Source organism: Hemiscyllium ocellatum, chromosome 3 (genome assembly GCF_020745735.1).
Source record: "Hemiscyllium ocellatum isolate sHemOce1 chromosome 3, sHemOce1.pat.X.cur, whole genome shotgun sequence".
NCBI lineage: Eukaryota > Metazoa > Chordata > Chondrichthyes > Orectolobiformes > Hemiscylliidae > Hemiscyllium > Hemiscyllium ocellatum.
The window spans coordinates 77,863,624-77,880,750 of record NC_083403.1 but is presented as its reverse complement, the minus strand read 5'-3'; the positions used below and the strand labels follow the sequence as shown (position 1 = coordinate 77,880,750).

General features: G+C 37.9%; 1 protein-coding gene across 4 annotated transcripts in view; it reads right to left on the bottom strand.

Annotated features, from left to right (window-relative positions):
* The window catches only part of l3mbtl3 (L3MBTL histone methyl-lysine binding protein 3), a 166,651-nt gene that overhangs the window by 49,915 nt on the left and 99,609 nt on the right, over nucleotides 1–17,127 (bottom strand). For all 4 annotated transcript variants that reach the window (XM_060821224.1, XM_060821223.1, XM_060821222.1 and 1 more), the window contains exons 17-18: nucleotides 11,731–11,895; nucleotides 2,121–2,255 (exon numbers count right to left, since the gene is read on the bottom strand). In XM_060821224.1, the coding sequence (XP_060677207.1) occupies nucleotides 2,121–2,255; nucleotides 11,731–11,895 (300 nt within the window). The remainder of the gene's footprint in view (nucleotides 1–2,120; nucleotides 2,256–11,730; nucleotides 11,896–17,127) is intronic.

Below are 17,127 nucleotides of genomic sequence, written 5' to 3'. Positions count from 1 at the left end.
CTCATTGCCTTTATTCCTGATGAAGGGCTTTTGCCCGAAAAGTCGATTTCGCTGCTCCTTGGATGCTGCCTGAACTGCTGTGCTCTTCCAGCACCACTAATCCAAAATGCTGTTTACCTATTATTTATTTATCTATGCTACCTAACTATGTGATCTGCCTGTACTGCTCGCAAGACAAAGCTTTTCACTGTGTCTTGGTACACATGACAATAAATTCAATGCAATGCAATCATCCACAATACATATTTGTTGATTCAAAACCAATTCCTACTCGAGCACTTTGCATTGAAAACTTTCATTTAACACTGCCTGGTTTAAGTGTTGTTTCACTTCAATATCAAAAGTTCTTCAGCCTTGTAATATTCTTAAGCATCACAACTTTGATTTTTACATGATTTACCTGTCTCAATGGTGCTACTTTGACATGGCTTCTCCAGATCTCTGAACTTCTTATTTAAGGCAGTTCTCCATGCCCAACAGTCCAAAATGTGGCCTCTCCCTGTGCCCAACCCTCCAAGTGGAGTCCAAGATCTGACTCAAAGAGCGTTTTCAGTATTCATTAGGCTCTACCCTGCCCCCTTGAGTTGTTGCTTGTTCTTGGCCAAGTCCTAGCTACTGCCTATTAGCATTTTTTCTTGAAAGGATGCAGCACCTTTTCTTGCTGGTTGCCACAGCCTCTAGAAACTGGTATTACACAATAGAGTTGCTTCTCTTAGCTGGCCGTGGAGCTTTAATCGGCCTCCAAGCCAACATGGTGTTGGTCATGACTGAGCATGATCTGAACCTAGCCATAGCCAGCTAAGAGGTGCAGCTCCACTGGCTCTGAGCAGACAAATCTTTTCACTGTGCCTTGGTACACGTGACAATAAATTCAATTCAATTCAGATCCTGGAGGCAATGGAGGCCAGCAAGAAGGGACACCACCTTCTCAACAAGTGATATGACATTGCCAGGAACAAGCTAGTCTCAGACAGGCAGTTTGTAGCCTGAGGACAAAGGTTCCATGGTGCAGACTTCAGGCTGACATGTCTCAAGCCTCTGGATCAGGGATTCAAGGTACAGTTGTGTATGCAGTTGCCACGCAGACTTGAAAGCTGACAGCTAAAAATGTTACAAAAAGAAAAGTCCAAGGTACAAAACATGACCTAAGTAGTCTTGGAAATCCATTCCTAAGCAGCACTACAACTTCAGGTGAACAAAAGCCTTTTATCTAGTCAATGAAGCAGTGGGCTGATTTCAGCATTCTAACCTTACATTGGTCAGCCTGGTCAATTGTCTTTGCCTTCTTGCTTTTCTCGTCTATCAAGTTTTAGACAACCTGAGAAATACATGTGTGGTCAGTCACACTCAGAATCCAAGGTTCAAGGTGCAAACTATTGCCTTTAGAATGAGTGAATTGCGGATCCATCTGATTTTCCCCCATACATTAACAGATGTGGACACGTGACACAGTAGCACATTTTATTTCTTCAACATTTTCTAAACAACCTTTTCAGAGGTGTCATGATACACCTCTGAAGGTGGGACTTGAACCCAGGCTTTCTGGCCCAGAGATGGACACATTATCAATGCACTACAAGAGCCCTTGGATCTCCCTACACACCTGTGCATATCTCACAAAACAGTTTTGTTAAAAAATAAGCATTATTATTGATGAACTATAATCTAACTATTTTCACCCACTGATTATAGCACACAGGTTTATTATACCTAGAAAATGGAACTGCCACAGAATTTAATTCATTAACATTAAAACTGGAAATATGTAATTTTATTTACTCATTATAATTTTGTTCACAAAGCACAATTCACAAACACCTACATTCCTCTGAAATTTAACAAGGTCAGCAAAGAAAATCACAGCTGAATCCGTATTTTAATTTAAAATAGGATAAAAGTAATTCTCTATTAGATTAATTAACAAGTAAGCACTATTCAATAAGTTTGAGAATGTAAAAGTGTAAGATTAGAGTTTTGTCCCAGGTCATAGTTGAGATTTTCAGAGGTTGCACAAAGTCTTTTGCTCAGTCATAACATTGCAATTAACAATTAAAATGATATTAAATGTACAGCATTTTAGATTTGACATGTCACAATTACTATACGTGCAAAACACTAACCTGGGGTACTTTCTTCCTTTGCTGGCATACACAAAAGATTTTTTGTATGGAGGTTCTTCATCAGAGACAGAGTCCTCAGCATTCCTCTCTCCTTGAACAGTAGTTTCTGACAACCAGTGGTCTTTTGAGAATTTCCTGTAGACCAAATAATGCATAATTAAATTTGAATCAAAATTTTATGTTAATGAAATTGCAGTGTCCCAGCATTATAGAGAAAATATCTTCCATTTAGGAATGCATTTACCAAATTAGGTGTCCTATTAGATGAGATCTGAAATTTCCATCGCATTAAAAAAGCCATAATCAATATTTACTCAAAACTTACTCTATTTTAGCAGTTAGACATGTTCCCATTGCCTACAGTGATCATGATGCATAATTAATAAGCAGTTTTGCTTGGTGGAGCCATGTTAACTTGCAATTGCATTGAGACTACTTGGATCCATCTTATTGCCTACAAGTGAGATCAGCATTCTAACAATGCATTTTTGATATAATCCAAGCACTAATTTGGAAAAAACATTGAATTTAACCAATGTACCACTCGGTCCCTCAAATTTATATAACAATGGCAAAGTGGACTCTATGGGACAGTGCTAGTGCCTGTACCTCTGAACCAGGAAGCCTGGGTTCAAGTCCCAGCTGCTCCAGAAGTGTTTTGTAACATCGCTGAACAGGCAGATAATTTAAAAAACTATAAAAATGGCAATGCAATAACCCTAGAAATGTTTAATCTTCATAAAGATTGGCAGAAGTAGAGAATGAGCTCTTGAAATACACTCCTTACTATTTTCTAGAATAATGTATTTAGGAGTTATGCAACAGGTTATTAAATTAACAATACGTAATAATTTTGGTTGCAGGTTTGCTCGCTGAGCTTAAAGGTTCGTTTCCAGACATTTCGTTACCCTACTAGGTAACATCTTCAGTAGGCCTCATGCGAAGATGAATCACCAGGAAATGACATTACCAACCCAAAGAAACCCAAACATACAAATAGAAAACAGGGATTTTCAGCAGTGCTTCGCATGGGGCCCACTGAAGATGTTACCTAGTAGAGTAATGAAATGTCTGGAAATGAAACTTTCAGCTTTGCAAGCAAACCTGCATCCAAACCTCAACCTGAGCTATAAATCTTCACAAAACTCATTATTATGTAATAATTACTGATTTTATAGTAAAGAATCACTCTGAGAAGCTGAAATGGGTATTTTTCAGCAGAGCTGGCTGAGATATACAGCAGGTTATGTTATAATATGAATTGGTTTTGGACTTTGGCTTGGCCACTTTTGCATGCAATTCTGGTTTCCCTGCTATAGAAAGCATGTTGTGGAACTTGAAAGATTTCAGAAAAGATTTACGAGAATGTTTCCATGGTTGGAGGGTTTGAGCTTCTGAAGGGTCTGAAAAAGTGTCACTTGACCCAAAATATTAACACTGCTTTCTCTCCACAGATGCTGCCACACCTGCTGAGTTTTTCCAGCAATTTCTGACTTTGTTTCTAACATCCAGCACCCACAATTCTTTAGTTTCATAAAGTCCAAAGTACAGTAATTCTCAGAAATAGGATGGTTTTAAACAAAACAAACTTTAAAAAATAAGGTTGATCTAGGAAGTGATTAGGATTAAGAAAGTAAAATGAAACCAAATTAGTGAAAAACATTGAAACAGAACTTTCACCAGCCTTTAATTTCAGATAGTATTGATTTACTAAAAAGCATGATGGGATTTAAACCTATGTTCTGATAACATCACCTTGAACTTCTGATTACTCATCTAATGACAATACCACTACCACTACCACCATCATCTCTCCTTATGGTGAAGATGTTCAATAAATATACTGTATTTTCTTCACAATAGGAGACATGTAAAACATCACAGAATAGCAGACAATCAGAATCTGAGATTGAAATATTAAAGTAATTCACACGAGTAAAAGACCATAAGAATGAAACAGGAGTAAGCCGCTTGAGCCCTTGAGTCAGCTCTGGTATTCAATAGGATCATGGCTGGTATGACATTCTTCACTTCCACTTCCTTGCCCTTTTCCCGTAACCCATGATTCCCCGACTGTTCAAGAATCTATCCATCTCAGCCTTAAATCTACACATGGATTCTGCCTTCACAGCTCTCTGTGGAATAGTATCAAAGGCTCACAACCCTCAGAAGAAATCTCTCCTCATCTCAGTCCTAAATTGGTGCCCTTTGTGCTCTTTGGTCCTAGACTCTCCCATGAAGAGAAACATTAAAAAAAATACAAAACACCAAAAAAGTAATGTGACTAAAAGCCAATAAATCCTCTGTTCCTAATTGCCACTGTGAAACAAAAAGGTGGTTACAAAGATAAGCAGTGCATTGGTTGTAATCTTCCAGAATTTCTTAGATTCCGAAAAGGTCCTCACGAATTGGAAAACATTAAGTGTAATCCCGCAGTTCAAAATAAAAACGAGGGAGAGAGAATAGGGAATTATCAGCTAGTTGGACTGCAATCAACAGTATGGAAAATGTTAGTGGACACTGTAAAGAATGTGCTAATAGGACATTTGAAGAGTCAACACAAGATTTATGAAAGGGAAAGCTACTTGTTTGAGGCTGTAACTGCAGGCAAGCTTCTGGATTTTCAAAATATATTTGATTAGTTACTACACAATTTTTATTATTCTCTACTGCCTGCAATTCAACACAATCTTCCTTGTTGTTTGTTACATCTTCAAATTTCTTATTGCCTGCAAATTTCTAAAATATGTCCAAGGCCAGGTAACTGATAATTATCAAAAAGAACAATCATTGAGTGAGTGAAGACTTGATGGGGCTTCTTCAGAACTGAATGATTCCATGATTCTTACACCCGGAATACGAAAATTAACCAATGATCACTATTCTGTTTCTAAAGCTTGGTAACTTTGCATCTTATTTTCACTAAATTTGATTTATTTATTGTCATTTGTATTTTGTGACAAATACAAGTGTTGTGCAGTGTCATCTTAAACACAGAAAAATAAATCAAAACATAGAATATAAAAGGCAGAAAAATAAAGATATAAAGTTCAACTATGGTCCTTCATGTTAGGTGCTCAGCCACGGGCCTGCAACAGCCAGACACGAGCTCACCTCGCCACTGCCAATGACATCATTGTGACTGAGCTTTTCACAAGAGGTTTCAATTAGAGAAAATAAAATCCTCTGTCCACTTAATCCCATGGCTTTTAATTTTGCTAAGTGAATTTTGTTGTACATTGTCTGCTCTTGTTATGTGTTATTATAATGCCCCAGTCTTTTGGAACTACACTGTGGGCGGCATGGTGCCTCACTGCACCAGGGTCCCAAGTTCAATTCCCGCCTCAGGTAACTGCCTGTGTGGAGTTTGCACATTCTCCGTGTCTGCGTGCGTTTCTGACGGATGCTCCGGCTTCCTCCCACAGTCCAAAGATGTGCAGGTTAGGTGAATTGGCCAAGCTAAACTGCCTGTAGTGATAGGTGCATTAGTCGGGGTGAATATAGGGGAATGAGTCTGGGCGGGTTGCCCTTTGGAGGGTTGATGTGGATTTGTTGGACTGAAGGGCCTGTTTCCACACTGTAGGGAATCTATCTATATTATTCAGGGAGAATCTGAAGATCGGGGCCAGAGCCTTTGCAATTTTTTCTCTAACCTTCCCTAGTAAACTAGGATACATCTTATCTGGATGAGTTGAATTTTCTGCTTTGATGACTGCTAATATTTTATTCTGTATCAATTTTCATCCTATCCAATATTGTTACTGCTTCCTCTTCTAATGCTACTTTGGTAACAACCTCTTCTTTAGTGAAGTCAGTTGCAAAGTATTCATTCAGTACTTGAGTCGTGCTGTTTCCACAAGATCATTTTGGCCTCTAATCCTTTTTGTTTCCAAATGTGTTTCCCATTTATTTGTTTCTGAAAAGCTGCTACACTACACTTGAATATTCTTTTTGCCCTTGATCACCATTTATATATTTCTTTTGCATTCTTTATTCAGTTCTGTTTTCTACTATATTACTAATCTTATTATTGTCATAAGCCTCCTTTCTCAGCCTCTATTGTTCAACAGCACTTTAGTGTTCAATATGCTCTTTTACTCTTGAGAGGATGGAGTCTACTTGAGCTAAATTAGCTCCTCTAGAAACTTTCCTGTTCACAATTACTGATTTGTCCAATAATTTTTATTCCATTCCACCCAAGCCAAATTTATTTTTCCAATTAAGTTAGCTCTCCTTATTGAAGCACTTATGTACTTGATTGTTCTTTGTCTTTACAACAGCTACTCTAAACCTGATGATTTACCGTTCATTCACTGAAACATGCTCCAGTTTGTTCTGCAGAACTGGATCCAGAATATAGTTGAGTTGGAAATACAGCAATCAAGAAAATCCTTGACAATATTTCAGGAAATCCACCCCCTTCCGTGTCCTTTACACAGTTCTTATTCCAACTTATGTCAAGATAATTAAGTCCCCATTATCATTACTCCATAGTCCTTGCACCTTTCTGTGGCTTGCTCACAAACTTGTTCCATAACTGCTTTCCCAGTTTCCAGCATTATCTTTGGCCCTTTAACTACATCAGCCCTCTCAGTGTTATGATAGCCAGTTTGATCAATACTACCTTCAGTGCTTTTTCCTTCTTTATCTTTTCTGAATACATTGGCCCATATATTCCATACAGCTAGTTATTCATCTGCAGCACAGAGTTGGCACTGAGCACAAGAACTGCATGGAAATCACGATGTACCTGACTAAGTGGGAATTGCCTGGGAAACTGGAAATTTATAGTGACAATTCCAGTGTATTGAACACTCTGACAAAGTCCCTCGAAACTGAAGAATATAATACAGGAGTAAAGTCTTACTTTAACTCCTGCGTAAACACAAAACTGAACCCTGCACTCACCACTGACTGTATGAGACATCAGTTACACCTTACCTAGAGTACAGTACTGTGTAGAGTTCTGGGTGCCTCACTATAGGAAGGATGCAAATGTATCAGAGAGAGTCCAGAACAGGTCTACAAGAATTGTTCCAGAATTGAGAAACTTCAGTTATGTTCTCTGGAGCGTCGGAGGCTGAGGGGGTGACCTTATAGAAGTTTACACAATTATGAGGGGCATGGATAGGTTAAATAGGCAAAGTCTTTTCCCTGGGGTCGGGGAGTCCAGAACTAGAGGGCATAGGTTTAGGATGAGAGGGGAAAGGGGAAAGATATAAAAGAGACCTAAGGCGCAACAATTTCACAGAAGGTGGTACGGGTATGGAATGAGCTGCCAGAGGAAGTGGTGGAGGCTGGTACAAATGCAACATTTAAGAGGCATTTGGATGTGTATATGAATAGGAAGGGTTTGGGGGGATATGGGCCGGGTGCTGACAGGTGGGACTAAATTGGGTTGGGATATCTGGTCGGCATGGACGGGTTGGACCGACGGGTCTGTTTCCATGCTGTACATCGCTATGACTCTTGGAGAAGAAAATGTTAAGAGAAATTCTGAAAGGATTTTTTTAAAATCATGACCAATGTTATCTGTAAGCTTCAGACATATGCAGCTGCACACTAACAATAAAAATGGAACCCACACATCCCATGATCCTCCAGAGACCCAAGTCCAGCACTTCTAAATCACTGGTTGTTACTTGGTACTCATACTTGCACAATATCAGAACCCAAATATCTGACCAAACACAAGCCAGTTCAGAGAAGCAGTGAGATGCTGACTCTGAGGGGGAAAGGGCACACCCAGAAGCTCTAAGAGCAGGGAAGGCCTGTACTGACCATGAGTATCATGGCAGCCAATAGGATGTAGCACGAATACCAAGTTATATTTTTCCTTCATATTTTTAGATTTGCTTTCCTAATAATACAAGATTAAAATAATATCCAAAAGAGCAAATCAGTCTTCAAGGTCCACACAAACAAAATCCTGTGGACAATTCAAAATGGAATGGTTTTGGAGATCATCAAAACCAAAATGCCATCTTTAACATACAAACCGAAGGCAAGACTCAGTAGGATTTTCATTTATTGTGAAACTCACAATATGTTGTGCTATTTGTTCTAAAGCAAATGCTGGGAGGTGAGCTCAGGACGGCAAAACAGTTGGATTACCTAAAGTGGCATTTGAACCAAAAAAAGTGCATAGTTTATGAAATCACAACAAAGGTGTACTTTTACAAATGCGAAACTAAAACTCTAGGAGATCATCAAGAGCATAAAGAGCTTAAAAAGATCACACTTATATGGTGAATGTTCTAATTGATAATGTTGTACTTGCAATAAAGATGAATGCATCATTGCTTCCCTTGTAAGACATTCATGATCATGTAGATGTATATAGCAAATACCAAGAAGTGATGCAACAAGCGTTACATCTTTAAATTGGTCGAGTGCATTAATTTCGTCATCCAGAGACCGTTCCTGCATAACTTATGTAAATGAATTTTCATACGTTGATAGCAGGTGAAAGCATTCACATTTCAGTACAAAAAAAAATTGATTTGTACATCGAGTTTTGATCACAGCTGAAGTGGTTTACATGACTGCCTCTGTAATTATTTTAAAGACTGCCTGCAACAGCGTCTCTACTGAAACAGCAGTCAAGCAGTTTTATGTGAACAGTGATCATGGTTTAAAGAGGATGGCAATTGTTACGTCAAACAGAGCTGATGTTATGCTTGGAAAGAAAATTCAGTACCAGCAATGTTGTGACATAAAACTAAATATTTGGCAGAACAGAGTTGTGTTGCTTGCAGAAAAGATCTCGGGAATAGGTCTCAATTATGCATGACATGGAAATGCTTTTAAGAATAACGTATACAATATCCAGCAGGTCATCTGTAAAGAAAGGACAATACAAAACATGTGCCAAAAATCACACCATGATAGTGCTATTTCTAAATGAAATTAGGTAGTTGTCGGGTCAGTAAGTGCACCAATGCAAGATTATGATATTTTGATCAACTACTGCACAGAACAAGTGAATAGATGCAACAATCCAATAAACTAATGCTGCCTAGAAATGCTCACAAAGCAACAATATCATGATGCATTGATACGTCTGAATGATGTTCTGGGTGAACTAGCATCACTGTGCATTCTTTCAGATAAGTTGTTTGTCAACACTGAAAGCTATGCAATTTGCAAAAGGCAAGCTTAATAAGCAGAAAACTCAGTATCCAGGTAAACATTTCAATCAGAGAAATGAAGTTGAGGTGGTTCTAGCTGCTTTCGTCAGTGATATTGACACTGCTGCAATCCTTCAATTTATTCATGTGACATATGACTACATGACCAGAACAGGAATAAATGGAGTGGCATGCATTTGGCATGCAATCGTCAAAACAACTGATTATAAATTAAGAAAAGACAGCGTGTTGCAACTGATATGGAGTCCTAGAGGTCTTCAGCTTGGATAAAGCCCCTTTGGCCCAATGAGTTTGTGCTGGTCAAAGACACCGGCCAAACTATTTATATCTCACAGCTTTAGTATACCTTGGCATTGTAAGTGCACATCTAAATACCTCTTAAATGTTATGAGGGTCTCTGCGTCTAGCGTTCTTCAGGCAGTGAGTTTTAGATTCCCATAACCCTCTGGATGAAAATATTTTGCCACACACTCCCTCAAAGTTTCCTGCCCATTACCTTAAATCTGTGCCCCCGGTCATTGTTCCCTCCAGGAAGGGGAGAAGTTTCTTTCTGTCTACTGTCTTCATGCCACTTAGTGTTGTGCTAATCTATAATATTCCTACCTCTGCTCCAAGAAAAACAACCCCTGTCTCAGCAAGCTCTCTTCAAAACTAAAACTCTCCAGCTTCAGGCAATAGCCTGGTAAATTGCCTCTGCATTCTCTCCAGTACACTCTCACCCCTTCAAAAATATGAATTCTAGAACTTTACACAATATTATAGATCTGGCCTCATCAAATTTTATACAGTTCCAGGATAATCTCACTGCTCTTAAACTCTATCCTTGGCTAATAATGGCAAGAATCCCATATAACAAAATAAAACAAAACAAAGAACTGAGGATGCTGGAAATCTGAAACAAAAACAGAAATTGCTAGAGAAACTCAGCAGGTCTGGCAGTGTCTGTGGAGAAAAAGCAAAGTTAACATTTCAGGTCCACTCACCCTCCTTCAGAACTGTTTAAGTTTTAAAAAGTCTCCCCTTGCATTTTTTGTACTCCTTTACGGCTTCTGCTGTTTTGAACCTTCAGTATCTGTCATAAGCCTCCCTTTTTCACTTTATTTGGAGTTTGCTGGATTTGTTCACCTTATTGGAACACAGTGGCCCTGTACTCTCCCTATTTCTGTCTTGAATTTATCCCACTGCTCTGACAAAGATTTACATAAAAGTCTCTGCTCCACATCCAAATCTGGTCAAATCATACATGACCTTATTAAAAATCAGCCTTCTCCAGTTTAGAACTTTGACTTTAGACCCATCCATGTTTTTTTCCATACAAACGTGAATTTAAAGGAGTTAGAATATTCTACTCTCATAACAAACTATGAAGATATTTGAACAATACTTCAATTTCAAATTTAAGAAGGTGGCAAAATTCAAGATTGGTTGCATCCAGACAATGGTTTGGTGAACTATGCCCTAAAAGATAACCAGTTTCAAGAAATGTCAATTCTTCTGGACACATTTTTGGAACATTTCAGGCATTAAGTGCTGACTCAGCGCAGATTTAACCTCATCAATTTGATCAAATCTAAGTTCAACAATAGACAACTTGATGTGTTTCAAGTTATACAGTTTACTGGGCAAAATGTCAGACTTGTTGTAGTCTATAACCATTGGATAGCAAAGAAAGGTAGGTGCAAAAAACTGCCAAAGGAGTGAAGAATTTACTAGCATAATCTCATGGGTGCGTATTACACTTGGTTATTGTAGTGCCACCACTGCACAGACCCCAAGACTTCTGAGCTGAGCAAATAGCTTTAAGCCGGTATCATACCTGTAATTGTAAAATAACAACTGCACACTTTTAATAGTTAAGCACACGATGAAAAAATTGTCTAATGACTTTCACTAAACGAATGCTTTGGCTAAATATAACATTCAGATTACTCAGAAGTTCACACAGTCAACACAAAAATTAGAGGAACCATTGACCATAACAGGGTTGAATAAAGTAGAGGGGGAGAAACTGTTTCCAATCATAAATGAATCAAGAATGATCAGAGTGCTTTGCAAAAGAACCTTAGTTCTAGATAAGTTAACCAATGACGCAACGGAATAAGTGCAACGATTTTATCAAAGAAAGGTCAAATTTGAATATTAAATAGTTATCAAAAGATAAATAAATCAACTAAGATGGAACTTGGAGAGGAAAAAGAAAGGTATAAAAAACATAATTAAAGGAGCAGTTGAAATTAAAAACTGCAGAATGTCAGAATACAGAACTAAACAATTGTTTGAAGACAAAATATTTTCAAAGTCATCAAGGGTTCTCGTAAAGGTATAACTGCATGAATCAAAGCCTTCAAATACCAGCATATTCAGTATTTATTTGAGAAACAGAACCCAACCAAGATAACAATAAAGAGAAACAAAATGTCACATTCAACTGCAAACAATATTGAAATAAAATTGCAGACCCATGTGATGTGATGTTAGACAAACTGGGGGCTGTTTCTACTCCGTCTATTTCCACTTTCTTGTTCTTCAGCACACCAGTAGAGACTGGTACCTCTCCATTCACACGATCCTGCAGCACATTCTCTCTGTTCAGATTGATCTCAGAGTATGGACAGCCTAATGCACTGCAAAAAAAAATTCCTTATAGTCAGATGATTGAACAGTCACTTTTATAACACATGTATATTCTGCATCACAATTCATCCTTACAAGGATCCATTTCAATGAAATAGGTGGCACAGTGAGTTAGAACATTGCTCATCAACTTTGAAATTGGACTTCCAATCAAGTCCAAGTTGAAAGAACAATTTTTTTTATTCTCATGGCCTGATAGGGACTATATGAATCAGTGTGGACATTTTAAAACTTTTCTTTAAGGACAGTTAATTATCAGTATAAAAATTCATACTTTGGCTGAATTTCCTACTTCATTCTAGACACATTATTTAAAATCACTTTTTTTGTCTTTCTTCCCCCATGTGAGGACTTCTCTGCACCAACTTTATCACAATATCAAAGATCTTTTTATTTCATCCTATTTATGACAGAAAAGTAGTAGGAAAGGGAGTTGCTAAGGTGTTGAAAGATTATCAGAGTAGGCAGAAATGCGGATTTGAGACTACAACAACATCAGCTATGAAGTTATTGAATGATGGTGTAGGGGCAAGTGTCTGATTGACGTATTCCTGCTCCGGATCCATATGTTTATTGAATTCAAATTACCAAAGCAGTTCAAGAAGGCTTTTTCAAAAGCAAAAATAATTTTAAAATGCTGGCTTGTTGGCAACATCCATACCCCTTGATTAAACATAAAACAATGGGTCAGAAGCATTCAGGATAACTAAAATGTTAAAGTAGATAAGCAAGTTTACAAGACTGCCTATATTTTTAGCTTAACTATATTTTTAGGCTTTCCAAGGAGCAGAAACAGTAAAGCATTGCAGAGTGGAGCAGATAGTTGTAAACCAGTTGGATGAAGGAATCAATTCTAAAATTATTTTAATGGAAATACAAATACTATCCTCAGGAATGATCACATTCTATCTTTAAAAAATGTTATTGTCCTTGGGATGTAATGCTGTCAAAGTTGTTACAGCAGAGTGCTATTACATTTAATGCTGTGTCTGACTTATTTCAGAGATTAGTTAATTACTTGCTGAAGACTTCTGGCAGTTCCTGTGGAGTCAATATAAATCAGGAGGATGCAATTTATGTATGGTGTTTTCAATGTTGTTTCTAAATCAAAACCTTCCTTCCAAAATAATCACCGGAGCTACATTATAAGAGGGGCAAGGCCTAGATTCAAGGTCCACTTGTTCCAGAGGAATGGCATAATGTGAATGAACAGATGGATTAAAAATATCTATGAGAGTGACATGTGTTTTCTTTCTGTACCACAATTGGTTAGTACTGATGAGAAGTACTTCTTTCAACTTTGGTTTGTCTGCAAGTGCCAGTGCTCCATTCACCCTCCACAGTTCCTTGTTCAGCACCCACACTTCCTCAGTGAAAATTACAGCTCCCCCACTCCCTGGTCAAAAATCCATAAAACTAAAAGAGGATGTTACATGCAATCATTCCAAACTCTACTGTAAAAGTGATCAACAGCTGGAATATATTCCTACATGAATATATAGATGCCCGAATGATTGCAAAGGGCTATCATTGACAGCTAAACATAATAGTTCAAGCCATAACCCCAACATAACCCAAGGATGGTCATGCATTAAACAGCAATAGGTGAAGTTTGAATACTAAATATCCACTTACTGGGGAAATGTAATCTAAAAGCTACTCTCAATTGCTATTTTACCTCCAATTTGTAACATTCTGCTGTTCTGGTCCTCCAGAAATATGTCCAAAATTACAATCCTTTGTTTTTCTCCAAAAGTGCTCTTAACTGTACTCCAGCTCCATGTTCTCTCCAACATTTGGTGGCTTACATGTAAGAATACAATTTTCCTTCCTAATTTTTAAACCTATCCATATGGATTCTGTCTAACACAACCCTCTACCTCACTCTTATTAGTTCAGCGATAGAATTGGTCACTCATTCAATTTTACTCATTCTTTTCACATTCTTCTCCTCATTGCATTTGCATTGCATGGAGAGTGGAAAGAAATATACTTGGAAACGCAGCATTTGGAGTTTCAAGTGTTCTGGATGTAGGTTTGCTCGAAGATTCGTTTTTAGACATTTCACCACCATACTAGCTAACATCTTCAGTGAACCTCCGGATGAAGCACTGGTGGTGTAGTCCGCTTTCTAGGTTTGGGTTTCTTTGGGTAGGTGACGTCATTTCCTGTGGTGACATCATTTCCTATGCTTTTTCTCAGGGGTAGTAAATGGGATCCAAGTCAATGTGTTTGTTGATAGAGCTCCTGTTGGAATGCCATGCTTCTAGGAATTCTCATGTGTGTCTCTGTTTGTTATTGTTCGTAATCCTGGGAGCCAGAAGACAATAATAAAGCCAGAATCTCAGAATTATTATGGAGTAGGAGGTGGTCAGTCAATGGTCCTGTGTGTCTGCATTGGCTCTTTTACAAGTGGAAACAGCCTCTATCTATTCTGTTTAGCCAACTCAGGATTTTGAAAACATCAATTGGAATTCCATTCTATCCTCAAAGCTGAAGTTTCTAATTCCTGGAACCATTCCAGTAAATTATTTCTGTGCTCTGTCCAATGGATTTGCATCTTTTCTTAATGGGGCACCTACAACTGTATGCAGTTCTCCAGCTGAGACCTAACAAGTGCAATATCCCTCTCCTTATTCTCGTACTCTATGTCCCATTTATAAAGTGGAGAACTCTAGCTTTAATTACTGTTCTCTCCACCTTCAACGATCCGTGCAAGTATACACACAGGTTCCTCCACTCTGCGCTCTCATTCCATTCATACTCCCATTTTTTAAAATTTAGAATCATAGATTTTGCAGAGTTCTTCTAACCAAAGTGCATCACCTCTCACTTTTTTTTCCATGGAGCCTTGCTATCAACTTGTCAATGTTCTTATGAAGTTCCACAATCTAATTACTCACAATTTACAGTTCTTCCAAGTTATGTCATCTGTAAACTTTGAAATTGTCCGTGCACACCTAGATCCATTAATATACATCAGGAAAAGCAAGGATCTCAATACTGGCTCTTGAAGAACTCCACTAACCCAAAAAATATCAATTGACCAGTGCATTCTGTTTCCTGGTCAATGTTGTATCCATGTTGCCACTGTTCTGTTTATCATCATGGCTTACAATGTTCTCAAGTCTGTGGTGAGACACACATCAAATGTCTTCCAGAAATCCACATATACCTGGTCAGAAGTGTCATTCTTATCAATCTTTCTCATTATCTCTTCAAAAAACTCCAGTAAGTTCATTAAACACAATATCCACTTTAAAAATCCATGCCAGGTGTCTTCCTGCTGCACCTTAAATGTTTTCCTATTAGTGGTGAATATAAGCAGATTGTGATATCCTCGCTCCTCATTATTCAATGATTTACTACCTGTGTATCTGCACACTCACGAGATTGGCTCCAGACCCCTTATTTTCTCTCATAATAAAGCCAGAATCTCAGAATTATTATGGAGCAGGAGGCGGCCGGTCATCGGCTCGGTGTCTGCACTGGTTCTTTTACTGTTTCTGGCTCCAGACCCCTTATTTTTTCTCATTATACACCTCCACTCTGTTCATGCAGTCCTTCATGATAAATAGGAGAGTTACATGGTAGCAGTATCCACAGGCAAGTTCGAATCGCAATACCCCACAGATAACAAGGATTGGTGTACTTCGGATATCAGCACTCTGCCTACCTCCCAGCCCCACACAGACTTTTGTCTAGCTGACTAACTGCAAAATAAAATTGGAATTTCAGATTGCTAGGCAGACTCAGTATTGAAAGTTCAGTACCCCCAATAGCAGTATTCTTCAGAAATGGAATTCTCAGGAGGTCAAATACATTCTATTGCATTTATTTTTCTTGCCTTCAAAATTTAGACATGGAACAGAAACAAGGCAGTACATCGAAAATTATTCATAAAATAACACAAAGGATATTTTTTAATTGTTGTATTTATAATAAAAAGCTACAATGTCAAGTAGTAATTAAATTATTGACAGCATTCTATTAATGTTCTAATTTATTTGCACAAACAATGATACAACCTTTTAGTTTTTTGTTAAAAATTGTTACGAAAAAACTGTTGCCGGTCGATTTTGCTACACTTTTCAAAACTGATTTTTTTTCCCCCTTACTTGTCTCTTGTCATTTACTAGTATAACAGTGGAACATGATTGAGTAATAGCCAATATCTCTTTTTGACAATGAAGCTAAAAAGCTCAAGTCTGGTGGCATCTCAACAAAACTTGCATTTTTCATCTGCACAAGATAATTCCCTAACTTCTTTCATTATGCTTGAATTGTTTCAGGAACAGACAGACTTTTACAAATAAACGAACGCTGTGCATTAGTAACTGTAAACTATTACACTTCATTAAAGCAAGAGTTATCAACAGCTTTGACTAAGTTAATCAAGCATGGCGAAAATGAGGACTGCAGATGCTGGAGATCAGAGTTGAATGTGGTGCTGGAAAAGCGCAGCAGATCAGGCAGCATCCGAGGAGCAGCAGGATCAACATTTCGGGCTAAAACCCTTCAATGCAGAGGAATCTAAAATTCTGTTTCGAATCTAGTTTTCTTTCTAACAAGCCTTGATTCCTTGAAGATGTGCAAGGTAACAAATCAGACAGTCTATTTCATATTATATGTTTGTTCTCAATCACCAAGAATATATTTACTGAACATGAATAGCAATTTTGTAATTCTTCAGAGATTAAATTTTATTTGTACCTACAGGCCAAAACTGAAACACACATCACTGAGCAAGCTATGTATTTTATAAATATCCCCATTCAACTAATAATTATAAAAACTATTACTGGTAATAAGCTTAAATAAAATTAGAACCACAAAACATATTGCCAGGGTTTTAAACATCAATGTAAAAAACACACAATCTGAATAACTTGAAACACCAGTCTTGGAGGAGCACACAGGCTCAAGTGCTATATTTTTCAAAGTCGATTGACAAGGGATGAGAGATTGTACCTTGGGGGACTCAGGAAACAATTCAAGGATCTCAAAAGCACACAAGCCATCAGACAGGCAAAAACTCTCTCTGTAGGTGGAAAACCACTCCGATTTTAACCAGGAGAATTGGCACCAATGGCACTATTAATGGTTGTAAAATAGGATCAATAGACTTATGTCATTAATGCTTCTGTTATTGTTATAAGAGTCAATCTCTTGGATGGTTGGATTGCCTGCTTCTTTACTGTGCAAATTAGAGTTCTATAGTG